Source organism: Lathyrus oleraceus, chromosome 2, assembly GCF_024323335.1.
Source record: "Lathyrus oleraceus cultivar Zhongwan6 chromosome 2, CAAS_Psat_ZW6_1.0, whole genome shotgun sequence".
Classification (NCBI taxonomy): Eukaryota; Viridiplantae; Streptophyta; class Magnoliopsida; order Fabales; family Fabaceae; genus Lathyrus; species Lathyrus oleraceus.
This window is the reverse complement of record NC_066580.1, coordinates 355697209-355711811: the sequence shown is the minus strand read 5'-3', so window position 1 is coordinate 355711811 and position 14603 is coordinate 355697209. Positions and strand designations below refer to the sequence as shown.

The 14603-nt window shown below is 40.5% G+C and overlaps 2 protein-coding genes across 2 annotated transcripts; one reads left to right on the top strand and one right to left on the bottom strand.

Annotated features, from left to right (window-relative positions):
• The first annotated feature begins 334 nt into the window (after window positions 1-334).
• On the top strand, window positions 335-868 carry LOC127123252 (uncharacterized). The gene has a single exon (XM_051053487.1). The coding sequence runs from the start codon at window positions 335-337 to the stop codon at window positions 866-868; it is 534 nt and encodes a 177-aa protein (XP_050909444.1).
• A 3653-nt stretch (window positions 869-4521) lies between these two features.
• LOC127123251 (pollen-specific leucine-rich repeat extensin-like protein 2) lies at window positions 4522-14450 on the bottom strand. Its single transcript, XM_051053486.1, has 7 exons — window positions 14075-14450; window positions 13393-13824; window positions 12998-13119; window positions 5114-5224; window positions 4968-5060; window positions 4792-4878; window positions 4522-4722 (listed from the first exon to the last, which is right to left on the bottom strand). Exons 1-7 carry the CDS (start codon window positions 14448-14450, stop codon window positions 4522-4524), a joined length of 1422 nt encoding a protein of 473 aa, XP_050909443.1.
• Window positions 14451-14603: the final 153 nt, after the last annotated feature.

Genomic DNA, 14603 nt, shown 5'->3' with positions numbered 1-14603 from the left:
AAGAGGCATGGCTAGTGGGGCAAATGTTGGAAAGAAGGTTGTTGTGAAGGTCGACACAATAGCAAAAGAACGAATCAGAGAGTATGTCCTTCGACCAACCGAGAAATTTTCTGGTGAAGTTAATGATGACTTCAATTCAGAGTCTGAAGCAAGTATGGACATCTTGGTCAACGTGGTGTCGATTCTACCATAAGAATATAATTGTGTGGCTGAAGTGGAGGAGTCGGTAGACGATGCTGACGCTGAAGAAATGGCTTTACACCAGCCAAGATGCTATTTTGTGCTAAACGATGGTTCTGCTGAATGCTAAGAAGTAGTTTTCGAAAGGCCCACGATGAATATGAAAAACCATTTGAAACCATTGCTGATTAGGGCCAAAGTGGAAGGTGTAACTATCAACAAAGTCCCGGTCGATTATGGCGCCACTGTCAACATCATGCCGCACCATATTCTGAGGAAGATTGGCAAGTATGATACTGACATCAGATCCAACAATGTGGTCTTGTCTGACTACGGGGGAAAAACGAAAAGCACCATGGGTGTGATTATGGTGAACATCACGGTGGGTTCAATAACTAGACCGACACTATTTATGGTGATAGACGCCAAGCCAAGTTACAACTTGTTATTTGGAAGAGAATGGCTCCATGGTATCGGAGCCGTACCATCTTCAGCACATCAAAGATTGGTGATTTCGAGAGAAGATGGAGTGGTCGAAAATATCGAAGCTGACCAAGGATACTTCATGGATGAAGTAAATAATGTCGACAAGAAGGAATTCGAGAGAAAGCTGGCTAACATTTCTCCTTGTTTTCCAGCTGAGGATGTATATGCTAATTTGAGTGAGGCTTTCGTTTCTCTAACTTAACATGAGACTCATGGCTTCATTTGGGATGTGGAACGTTTGGATGATCCACCCTATACAGGTATCCGACCGACAGGCTGGGGAGATGTCACTGATGATGACTAAGCTAGAAGCTCTAATAAAGATTTCGGCATACGTGGTCGAGAACAAAATAAAGTCGGCTCTAGAGGCTGAAGAAAACATGGCTGTCGAAGCCTACGAGGTAAGTAAAGGGGGTTATGTGGCTATTGGGCCAGAGCCTCCAAATAAGCTAGTTTTGGCTAAAGGAAACGTCAACATGCAGCGTTTGGACTGTATTTATGACAATGAACCTTTAGGGTTTGAAAAAGACCCAAAGGCACCAGAGAAAATCCGACCAAAAGACCCCTTGGAAGAAGTCGACCTTGGCGAAAATGGTGAAAAGCGACCAACATACATCAGCACCAACATCGACAAAGAACTAAAGACTGAGGTAATATCCATACTTAGAGAATTTAGAGACTGTTTTTCTTGGGATTATAACGAAATGCCTGGTTTAAGTAGGGATTTGGTCGAGCTAAAGCTACCAATAAAAACTGGAAGAAAGCCAGTAAAGTAGATGCCTAGGCGTTTCTCCCCAGAGATCATGGCAAAAATAAAAGCAGAAGTAGAAAGACTCCTGAAAAGCAAGTTTATACAAACTGCAAGGTATGTCGAATGGTTGGCCAATATTGTGCCAGTCATCAAGAAAAATGGGTCTTTAAGAGTATGTATTGATTTTAGAGATCTAAATGCCGCTACTCCCAAAGATGAGTATGCCATGCCCGTAGCAGAATTGCTGGTCGACTCGGCCGCTGGTTTTGAATATTTAAGTATGTTAGATGGTTATGCGGGATATAACCGGATTTTTATTGCAGAAGAAGACGTGCCGAACACGGCGTTTCGATGCCCAGGAGCCTTGGGGATATATGAGTGGGTTGTCATGCCATTCGACTTGAAGAATGCCGGAGCGACATATCAGAAGGTAATGAACTCAATGTTTCGTGATTTTATCGAAGATTTCAGGCAAGTATATATTGATGATATTGTGATAAAATCAAATGGTCGACGCGTTCACGTCGAACATCTCCGAAAGGCCTTTCTAAGGATGAGGAAATGTGGATTGAAAATGAATCCATTAAAGTGTGCTTTTTGTGTGCAGGAAGGCGATTTCCCTGGCTTTGTGGTGCATAAAAAGTGTATTGAAGTAAACCAAAGCAAAACAAAAGCCATTATTGGCGTCAAGCCTCCGTCGACCAAAAAGGAACTACAATCTTTGTTGGAAAAAATAAATTTTCTTAGAAGATTTATATCAAATTTAAGTGGCAAAACAAAATCTTTTTCCCCACTAATTCGACTGAAGAATGAGGATTTTAAGTGGAAAGAAGAGCACCAAGAGGCTTTTGACAAAATCAAAGAGTATTTGACTAGGCCTCCAGTACTGGCTCCTCATGTTAGGAATAGGCCAATGAGGTTGTATATTGTAGCCTCATAATCGACTATAGGAAGTATGTTAGTCCAAAAGGATGAAAAATGTGCCGAAAGACCTGTGTATTACCTTAGTCGAATGCTTAATGACCCTGAAACTAGGTATAGCGATATAGAAAAACTATGTCTATGCCTGTATTTCTCTTGTATGAAACTAAAGCAATATATTAAGCCTATTGATGTGTACGTATCTTCTCACTTTGATATTATTAAGCACACGTTATCTAAACCAATTTTGCATAGTCAAATTGGAAAATGAGCTTTGGCGTTAATAGAGTACTCTCTGACATACGTACCCTTGAAAGCAATGAAAGGGCAAGTAGTGGCAAATTTCCTTGTCGACCATTCAATGGTCGAAATGGCGCAAAATTACGTAGACATAGTGTCATGGAGATTATACTTCGATGGTTCAAGACATAAGCATGGATCTGGGATATGAGGATTCATAATTTCCCCAAATGGATTTCCAGCAGAGTTCAAATACAGAATTGAAGGGGTATGCACAAATAATGAAGCAAAATATGAGTCGCTGATTACAGAACTTAAACTACTGCTAGAATTGGGGGCAAGGAATGTCGAAATTATGGGAGACTTTGAGTTAGTGATTAAGCAGGTATCAAAAGAGTACATGTGTGTTAAAGAAAATTTAATCATGTATTTCGTGGTTACCATCAGATTACTCAAGAGATTTGAGCAAGTCAACCTCCAGCATATACCACGGAAAGAGAACCAGAGAGCAAATGATTTGACGCAGGAGGCTTCAGGGCACAAGGCGTCGAAAGTCCAGGATGGAGGGGTCCAAGTAAGAGAGAAAGTACGAGCGACAATGTTATCACCATTAGATCTGTCGATTATAAAGTTGGGAGCTATAGATAAATATCATTTTGAAATTCTGACCGTCAACGACGAGGGGGAAAGTGATTGGCGTAAACCGCTAGTCAGTTATTTACGTAATCCCGTGGGGTCGACAGATCGAAAGATAAAATATAAGGCCCTTTGCTACGTCTTGTTGAATGATGAACTATTCAAAAAAACAGTTGAAGGAGTGTTACTAAAATGCCTAGGGGAAAGCAAGGCATACATGGCTAGGTCTAGTGTACATAACGGAGTGTGTGGGGCGCATCAAGCAGGTTTGAAGATGAAATGGCTCTTGATGCGCTCAGGGGTTTATTGGCCTTCAATGTTGAAAGATTGCATTGAATTTGCTAAAAGCTGTCAGGAATGCCAATTGCATGGGGGCATACAGCATGTGCCTGCAAGCGAGGTGCATACAATTGTGAAGCCCTGGCCTTTTCGAGGGTGGGCACTGGATGTTATCGGAGAAATAAAACCAGCCTCGTCGAAACAACAAAGGTATGTTTTGGTCGGTATCGACTATTTCACAAAATGGGTCGAAGCCGTGGCATTAACAAATGTAGACCAAGAGGCTGTGATGGACTTTGTCCAAAGTCATATCGTATGCAGATTTGGAATCCCAGAAACAATCACAACCGATCAGGGTTCAGTTTTTACTGGTCGAAAAGTGCAAGATTTCGCGAAAGAAATGGGAATCAAATTACTAACTTCTACCCCCTATTACGCACAGGCAAATGGCCAAGTCGAAGCTGCCAATAAGGTGATCATCAGCCTAATAAAGAAACATATAGGCAAGAAGCCAAGCAATTGGCATAAGACGTTAGATCAAGCTCTATGGGCATGTCGAACGTCACCAAAAGAAGCAATTGGAACAATGCCATTTCAACTGGTATATGGGCACAACGCTGTGTTGCCAGGAGAGATTCAGGTTCAGGCAGTCAGAACCCAAAGGCAATATGAAATACCTTCTGAAGATTATTGGAGCATGATGACAGACGAACTGGTCGCCTTAGATGAGGAGAGAATGTTAGCCTTGGATTCACTACAAAGGTAGAAAGAAAAAGTCGCAAGAGCGTACAATAAAAAGGTGAAAGGAAATATGTTCGCTGTCGACGATCTAGTTTGGAGAGTGATCTTGCCTATGGATAGAAATGATAGAGTTTTGGGTAAATGGTCCCCTAATTGGGAAGGACCGTTTAGGGTTTTGCAGGCCTTTTATAATAATGCCTACGAGGTCGAGGAGTTGGCACCAGACAGGCGAATCCTAAGGGTGAATGGAAAGTACTTGAAAAAATATAGGCCTCTCCTTCAAGAGGTCAAGATTTCAATAGTGCCTTGCTGAGAATGGAAGTGTCGACCATAATAGTGTTGGCATCTACAACAGGAGCCTCTAGAGTGAGAACTTTATGGTGTTTCTTTTTCTTGGTTTCGCCACTCCTAGAGGGAGAATCGTGCTTCTTCCTTTTGTGGCCATGGTGGCTTTTGGATTTGTGCTGAGAAGATGGCTGGGAAGTTGGCTGAAGACACGAAGAGAGGTTATAAGCAGATATTTTAGTCAGAAGATCAGACAAGCCGACAAGAAATACCTCAGATCCTGTGGCGGCAGAGCGTTTGTGTTTTTTGGATTTTTTGGAGTGAGAGGAGACAGTGGGGTCTATCGAACGTGGTTGACCCTACACATAATTAAGAAATTATAGGCCACGTAGCGTTTCCCATAAAAAAATCATGAGAGTAAAGGAGATTGCTTCATATAGGTGCATACCGAAGAACTGAGTTTTTTCAAGACTTGAGAAATAGGGCGCTCATCATCATCAGAGGATTTCTCAGGAGCAGACTGCAAAAGAGGAAATGACGACTAAGAATAAAAACAAAAAGCAAAAGAAAACGACAATTCGGCAAGAGTCAAACCTGAGCCTCTTGTGTCGAAGAAGTAGGTTCTTTGGCAGGAGAAGGATCCACAAGGCCTAGAGGAATCGCTGCAAATAAACAGAAGAAATACAAGTGAGCGACGAAATCCAACTGAAAGGAGGTGTTCACTTTCCAGAAAAGTGTTACAAAGTTGTGTGGATTCGAACACGCTAACATATTGAGGATCAATATGAAGTGGCCCTGAGTAGTCAGGCAGATAACGCTTCGTCGGGACCACTCTGTCGGCCTTTTTCTTATAGGCATTTTGTACGTGTGAAATGGGACAATAAAATCACTCTGGGACCAAATGGCCAAAGGCCAAAGCCAAGGGGCTAGATGGAAAAGGAGGGAACTTGATGTTTCCAAAATGAAGGGCGTAAAGATACTTGTCTTTCGCGTAACCAGGGATTTTAAGTTTTGGGAGCCTGTCGGTTACTTTCTCCTTTAGTTCGGCCGCGGCCTCAAAGATGGTCCGACGAAGATTATCTGGTCGATACACAACTTGGAAATAGTTCTGGAAAGCGCAAATTTGTTTGATATGGAGAGCCTTACACTTGGTCGACTTCGCCTGCAAGTAAACAAAAGCTTGAGTTAGTTCAGATAGTTTGGCCTCAGGAGCACCAACATAAACAGCAAAATACGACTGCCACCAATGATTGAACTCTTCGGTGCAGAAGAAGGCTGGTCAAAAGGGAGTGGAGTGGAGTCGTGGTCGGTTTTCCCAGATGGTTTCAAGATCCTCCTGGATCACACTCCAAGGTTGACCGCAAAGGATATTGGTGAGTAATTCATGAGAATAGAACAGGGACTTGGGAATAAATTAGCAAAGGCCAAATTGTCTGGCCACCAAGTTAGGCTGATAAGCCACTAAGCCAGGGTTGCTACTGGAGGTGTCAGCCGACAAGAATCGAGGGACCAGAAGACGTCTCCAGATGAGGAAGGTTTCATCTCTATATTCATCTTCAGTCGGAGGAAACGCCCTGGTGAACCATGCAGGACCTTCAGTTCGACGGCTGAAGGGGGCCATAGAAGGGAGAACGTCGGCACGGGTCAGCATGATATCGAACAAGAGGCGAAACACTTGGAGGTCAGTGAAGGTTTTGTCGATGGGCGTCAGATGGATCAATCATTTCCAAATAAGGTGTCGTTCCTCTGGGGGACACACAACCTTTCTCATCCCATAGGGGGCTATATCTTTAGAGAAAGTGGCATTGAGCCACAGTTGTAAGAACCAAAAAGGTCCATTGACCAACACATTTTTCTTCTTTGAATTCTCAGGGTCGAAGAGTCTGATGTGACAGACGACCTCAGACAGAGATTCATAGAGAGAAGCTAAAATCAATTGGCCCAGGGTGATATCACGCTCTTGGTGCAGTTGAGTTGCCAGGAGACCAAAATGCTTGGCTATCTGCATAAATCTGGAGCAGAAAACAAAGCGAGATAGCCAGAGGGTCAGCAAAGCCACATGTTCCTCGTCGGTCACAGGGCCTGAAGAGGTGGCATGGTGATCAATGAAATTGTTGTATGTCGGCTTGCGAGAGTCGCCAACGTCAAACCGCAGAGAGATTGGCGCTACAGCTTCATAGTCGAAGACTTCGCCAGTCGGTTTTAAGCCAGTGATGGCAACGATATCCAGGAGTGTCGGCATGATCATGCCACACTTGGTATGGAAAGAGTTAGTCGAACTATCCCAAAATTGGAGGGCATCTAGTAACACGCCACAAGACTGGGGAGGACCACAACGGGAAATCTGTAGAAGGGTGTAGATGCCTGTCCTTTTCCAATGGTTGATTTTCTCAAATTCTAACCGATCCATCCAAGCACAAAACATAGGACAGTTTTTGGGAGGAGCAGCCCTGAAGTTCCTGTCGACGTAGCGAAGTGAAAAGGGCTTTTGGGCAGAAACCAAGGGTTCAGAGATATGACTGGAGGGGAAAAGGGAAGAATCTGTTCTGGTAATCTCAGGGCGTCGATTTTCTGGAAAAGGACCTAAGAACGCTAAAGGTTCGTCAGCCAAGGAGAAAGGGATCAATACTTGAGAACGCTAGATTTTTTCCTTCTCTTCTGCAAACGGAGGCTCAGGAACGTACTCCTTACCATCAATGGTGAGAGGATGTGTGAGTTTGGCAGCGGAGGGTTTGCTGGAGCTAGCCATGGAGGAAATGGAAGTTTTTAGAGAAGACGAGTTTTTACACAGAGTGCAAGAGATGATGGTGTGCTAAATAAAAAGGGCGAAAAAAGGGAAGAAGAAGAAAGAACAAGGGTTTTATAGGGGTTAAACCCTGAGCAAAGAAGAGTGAACGTTTGATCTTCCATTTTTGAAACGTATGCCCATGTTCCCACGTCTGCAGACACGTGGAGGAGAGAAGGCAGTTGTGATAGTAAACACGCTTTAGTCATAAAGACGTGAAGTGATGGGGACGTGATTTTGTATGTCTCGAGGGAAAAAGGAAACGTTCGTCATGATTATATGACGTCATCAGCGTGGGGAAAACAGGGGTCCCACTAAGTAGAAGTGGAAGCAGTAAGGGGTAAGTCGACATCTCAAAGATGCCATCATCTTACCAACGTTGACATTCGAAAATGGCATCTCTGGGGGGCATTTTGTTACCACGAGAAATCTCTAAGGCATGTTGAAAGCGTAATTGGTGAAAGGGTCTTGTGAATTTGGGGGTTATACCCCATCAAAGGATGAAGATGTGCTTGAGATGATCAAGAGTTGAAAAACATAAGTCATCAAGGGATGAAGCCAACAGGAGAAGCATGTTTGGTCGACAGGCCATTCCATCGACTAAAATGAAGCTGGGGACTTAAAGAATTTTGGATCATGCCAAACACTTAGAAGACAGTGTCGCCCTAAATATCTGGGCGAGAGAAATTTGAAATTGGAAAATGACTAGCAGTTACAAGAAGAATAAAAGCGCCAGAATCTGGAGCAGTTTGCAAGACGTGGGTAGAACGGTTTGCAGATCGTTTGGCACGACGTCTGCTAGTTTTTAGGAGTTTTTATCCTGTAGGCAGTTTCTTTAGTTTAGTATAAATAGGATATCCCACGAGGGGCTCGGGGTGTTCACCTTGTACTAAAATCACTTGTAAGAAACTCCTCATTCCCAGCGCGAGGAAGCAAGAGTTTTAAGAGTGCTATGTACGTGAATCACCACATTTATTTCAATGCAACTTCCTTACTTTTCAATTGTTCCCGTTGAACATTTTATTTTAATTTCATTTACTTTTGAGTTATCACTTTAGGTTTTCGTTTATGCTGTCGACACTGATTCTATTACGATAATAGAGTTCACCAAAAGCGTGTTCGTCGTTTACATCTTTTGAATGTTGTAGCATTGTCGGTCACGAGTCACCCATAGGCTATAGCATCGTTTCAACCGTTCATGTGGAAGAAACTGCGCTTGTTCAACACTTTGTCAGGAGGCATTCCTCACAAAGTTATTCCGTCGAATTGAATAAGCCACACTCGCACTAGCACATGTCTTAGGATCAACTGGTCGATCCTGCAAGTAACCCTTAGTCTCAAGACCTAGGGTAGACCAACAGTTGTTTACCAATTACCACAGTAAACATTATCCTAAGATAAGTGTTCTCAAGTCCGAGTACAAGATCTTTACCTCACCACACATAGATCCACATGGCCAAGTAAAGCAAAAACTCCAATAGGAATCACAAATTAGGTCTAGTTTCCTCAAAATCAACCATCCTTTTTGGTGGATTTTGGATTTTCAACCTATCAACACCCAAGATCCATTAATGTTGGCAAAAGTTATGAACAAAAATTCATGATCCAAATAAAAAACAATAATAATAGCACGAAACACATATATAACAAATTAGGCTTAACCCTCTTAGGGATGATATTCCCTAGTGAAGTCGCCATTTTTCTATAGTGGTGAAAGTTTGAGTATAATCCATTGACTCACTTAACTCATATCAGTAAAAGTCGCCACCGCGTTTTATTGTTTCCAAAGGAATAGGAAAGGAGCAAAATAAAACCCAATTTTTTTAAAAATAAAACTAATAAAAAGAACAGAGTTCTAGGTTCGTGGGTTGGTTATGCAAAGGGAATGTAGTAGCACCCAATGCATCTATAGTAACCTATAGGAACCTTTTGAAATATTTGTGTTTTTGGCTAAAAGTTTGTTTATTTGTTTGCTTGTCTATGAAAAAGAGTGGGGATATGAGAAGAGAATGCTTGGAAAGATTTCAAAGAATCTTATGCCTACGTACATTCCTTGTGCAATGAATGATCAAAGCATAGTAGTTCCATTCAAAAAGGTTTTAAAAGAAAAAGAGACAAGTTGTCATCTAAAGGGGAAGACTCAACTAATCTACCATATAAGCAAGGGAGATAGATCATGCATCATAACAAGAGAGGGGCTCCAACTTGGATATATATATATATATATATATATATATATATATATATATATATATATATATATATATATATATATATATATATATATATATATATATCAACAAGTATTCCACTAGCTCAGCTCAAATGGAAAAAATAAAAATCATCTCAAATAATGGGAATAGGAGGATTACATCTCAACTAAGGATGACTCATGTCTAATCTTAAGAGGTTTAAAGATAATAAGCCAAAGTGGCAAAAGGATTTTGAAATGCTAAGCTTTAACACTACAAAGCATGAAAGAAGGTTTAAATAAATAAATATAAAAAGGGGTGAGTACCTTGACAATGCTAGTCAATACCTTCTCATTTCCTTGGGTTGTAACATAAACAATGACAAGATAATCATCATAGTAACAAGGGGTTAAACATTAGTTACCAAGGATAAGAATCAAACATGTATCATCATCATGAGTACTATCAAACAATTAGGTCAAAATATAACAAAAGGTGGTATCAAGCATTAATAGAACTCAAGGATATGATGAATCTCAATCATCAATATTATGCAAGAGATATAGCATACGAGTATCATGGTCAATATCAAAACATGTCAAGCATAAGTATCAAGGTCACATGAGTATAGACAAGATAAACTAATCAATCATGAACATGTCAAAACAAACACAAACAAGACAAAGCAAACTCATAATTAATGGACAAGCATCAAGGTGAAAGAAAATGTGAATCATGTCCTAAACAAAAACCAAGTGCTCAAGCATGAACAAGTATCAAGGCATCCTCAAGAAGCATCAAGTTCAAATCAACCAAGACATTAGGATTTCCATGAATTTAGGTTTTTGTATGAATCATGTTTCTAACCATTTCTAAGAAATAGGATTCAAAAAAATCATGACATGAATAGATGGATCAAGGCCTCACGGGGTTAGGATCAAAATATCACCAAGAGATTACATAAAGAATAAGTGTTTAAATCCATACAAACTAAGTTAAGAAAAAACACATTTTTTATGATTTTTGAATAAGGAAATATAAATAAAATAAATAAATACTAAAATACTTTTTGGTAATTTTTTGTTAAATAGAATAAAAGAAGATAGACCCTTAATTTTATTTATTTTAAATGTATTTGTGTTTTTTTAATAAAAGAAACTAAATAAAAATATTAAATAAAAAGAGCCAAAAAAAATAATTCAACCTAATTTTATCATATTTTGATATCAATAAAAATAAAATTAAAAAACAAATAAGAGATAAACAAAAATTAAAATGAATAAAAAAAAGGCAAACATGAAAAAGTGAACAAAGGAATAAAAAAGGGGTTAAGGGGAGGGTCAAACACATGACCCTCATGATACACACCCACGATCTTTGCCACTGGAGTACACACTCCGTTGTGTATAAATGATCAAACCACACAAATAACTATAAAAATTGATTTTAAAAAATGCAAAATGCATGGAACCAGAGTCATCTTCCTCACGTTTCCTCCAAGCTTCAAGCAATGGAGCTTTTGAAAATTTGAAGCAAATATGGAGTGTGGGTACATTTTTTCATAGTAAATTTCATGAGGAATCCAAATATGGCATTTATTTTTATTAATTCAAACTGTATAATGCATAATCATGAAGAAACATATGAACCCTAGAATTTCAAATCGAAATTACATTGCATACATGATCAATCAATGCCCCAAACCTTAGGGCTTTCATTCCTCACATTGAAACAAGCATGAATGGCATAATAATGATAAAAAATGATGCTCAAATGAGTGATTCCAAAGTGCATGAAAATGTACCTTGTAGGTGAAGATGGAGACTTTAATACAAGCACTTTCAATGGTGGAAAAGGATCTCTTTAGCACCCTTGGACCTCCAGGAATGTATTGCAATGGATAGTTGAAGGTAGAGAAAAACAAGAAAGGGGGGTTTGAATTGTTTTGAGACAAAAAAAACTTTTTGCAATTTAGACACACGCAGAAACAAATAAATTCAACACATAATTTTATACTCGTTCGCTTGAAATTCAAAGCTACTCCAGTCCACCTGGCCAAGGTGATTTCGCCTTCAACAAGGACTTAATCCACTAATCTTGAAAGATTACATAAACAAACATCTAAGAGAATAAAGATCTCTTAGCCCTCTCAAGTTTACAGACTTCACAAGTCACTTGAGGAAATTTCAGCAATTGAATAGAATTACAGTAATGATTAGTGCTTCTAGATAAGCAGAAATTACACAATGTAAAAGCAAAGAATTTGTTCACACGTTGGAGTAGCAGCTCGTGTGAGAGAATGAAGAATGAATATAGTAGGAATGTTGTATTGGTGTGTTTCAGGTGTCTTCTTTAGGTGGCGTTCCATCCTTTATATACGAGTGATGAGAAGACCGTTGAGTGATGTTAATGTTAGGATCTTGGGAAATGATGGATGTTTAATATAATTAATATCTGTGTTATTTCGAAAACAATATTTGGGGCGCCATAAAATCCTTCCTAAATTAGCTTCTTTCCATAAGTGAATTCCTTTAAGGTTAAGCTTTCTGAGTCAGAGGGTCAGAATGTCAGAACCTTTATTAAGCGATTACAACTTCAGGAGATGTTTGTTGCTGACTATCTTCAGAGTTTCTCTTCACTTGATTTCATCAGAGCGTAAGTCTTCAGATTCTATAGTCATTCTTCCACTTCAGAGTGTCTGGTGTCTTTTGTTTAGCTTGCGCTTGCGTTGATCAGAGTCAGAGCTTCTGCTTGCGTATCTTCTAAGTGGTATCTTAGAACTTGATTATGTATCTGATGAGCGTCTATCTGACTGTTTTAATTAGAGTTCTGCATACTTAGAAAAATTTCGTTAGGGTACCATTTTTGTTTCATCATTTGTTATCATCAAAATCTTAAAGATACATTGTAGAACTAAATTTGTTCTTACAATCTTCCCCTTTTGATGATGACAAAACAAGTCAAAGTGATGATGAAATAGTAAATAATATCTCAGAGTCAGATAAAGACAAGGGACTCCCCCTAATTTAAATCATCAGATTTCTCAAAAGTTCTTACCAGACCTTCCTTGTGTGGTGGCTGGTTTGTACCTTAGCTGTTATCCTGTGTAACTTTAGTTTACAAAAATCATTAAGATATTAATGTTCACAGTTAATTAAGAGGTTTAGATATGTATTTTCATCAGAGCTATTTTAGTTCTCCCCATTTTTGTTAGACTCAAAAAGACATAGAAGGTAAAGCAAGAAAAATATATTCATATATAAGAGAAAAAACTGGTACAGATAGGCAACAATTCAAAAAGGATAGCATAAATCAGAAAGCCTAAGGAAAACAAGGAAGAAAAAAAGAGAGCCTAAGTGCCTAAGGATTTGGAGGCGGAGGCATACTTTGGATCAGTTGAGTCAGCAGGTTCTGAATGTTGTTATTGACGGAGTCCTAGTGATCCAATCTTGCTCTTATAACTTGTTGTTCCTTTTACAGTTCCTCCAGAGTTTTCAATACCAGAGGGGAGAAACCAGAGTTAGATTGCTCCCCTTGAGTCAGAGCATCAGTGCTGGCCTTTGCAGCTTCCTCTGTAGCAATGCGTGCTGCTTCTTCAGCTCCGGCTTTTGCTTTTGCCTCAGCTTCAGCAGCAACCGCAACAACAACAACTTCAGCATTAGCCTTCTATTCAGCTTCTCTGATTCTCTTCTCTTCTTATAGGCGAGCTTTCTCTTCTCCTTCCTTTCTGGCCTTTTCCTCAGCCTCTCTGACCAAGCGATCATGTAGCCTTACTCCAGCATCTCTGACAAAGTCGTTGCGGACTTGTTCAGAGAGGCCTTTCAGTTTGAAGGCTTCAGAGGTCATCCATCTGATCACTCTGTTCCAGTGGATCCTTACTTAAGAGGGATCATCACTGATGCCAGAGTTGATAGACATATACTTGATCTTCTCCACTGAAGACTCTGCAAATAAAGTGATTGCTTCTTCTAAGGTGGGGAAGGCAGGTCCTGCTTCATGGTTAGGGGATGGGGATGATGGTGGTGTTTGGTTGGTGTCAGCAGGAGTTTGAGGAGTAGGGATGATGATTTCCTCAGAGGTTGGTATGGTGTGAATATCAGAGGGTGGTGGTGTTGTTTGTTCAGGTGGTGGAATAGGTTGTTGTTCAGAGGGTGAAGTTGTTGGTTGTTCAGGAGGTGGTGTTTGTGGTTGTTCAGATGGTGGATTTGCTGGTTGTTCAGGGGGTGGAGTAGTGGCTTCTGGTTCAGGTTGTGGTGGCTTTTGTGAAGCAAGAACACGTGCCTGAAGTTGGGCTAGTGTGGGAGATTGAGGGTCAGAGGGTTCGGTGCCTGATGAGAGAATATAATATGGTGGGGATGAAGGTGTAGAAGATGACAGTGAGGTGAGGTGGTTTCGTTTAGCATTTCTGCTTCAGAACGGGTAAGGTAGTGGTTGAGAGATTGAATTTTAGAGATGGTGGGTTAGCGGGTTTGGTGGTGGAGGGTGGTGTTTCTGATTGGGTGTAGATGTGAGTGGTTTGGGGAAGAGAAAAATTAAGTGGCTTTAATTTAACAGAGCGAGAAGGAGGGAGAGACTTACTTGGAGAATCAGTCAGAGGGACTGGAGGTCTTGACCCAAACGTTTCTCCCAATTTTGCCTTCTTTGCCTTCTTGGACTTCTTAGATGGCTCCCGTTGTCTCTTCATGAAATTAGGTGGACGTTCAGGTAGCCAATCCACAGAGAACTCAGAAATATCAACCCCTTGGCTTACAAGGTCTTGCAGATAGTGTGCCACCACTTTTGGAGGGTCAATCTTGGAGAAGAGGTAGAGGACGTTGGGAATCTTCCTCTGATCCTTGAGTGCTTCCCAAGATATGTCTAGAGTGGGTTTAGCCCTGACTTTCTCAATCACCCCCATACTCTTCAAATTGCAAGCATTCAGAGGTTTTCCAATGTCAACAGTGACATCCTCCATCAGATTGTGATGGATTAGGTGATCCACTAGCCCACTCTCGATCAGAACATCAGAGATGAGTCTTCCTAGGGGAATGTAGGTTCTGGGCTTCATATTGTTTCTAGTATCCTTGACAGAGTCTCTGAGATACTTGAAGAGCAGCGCTGGCAGGTT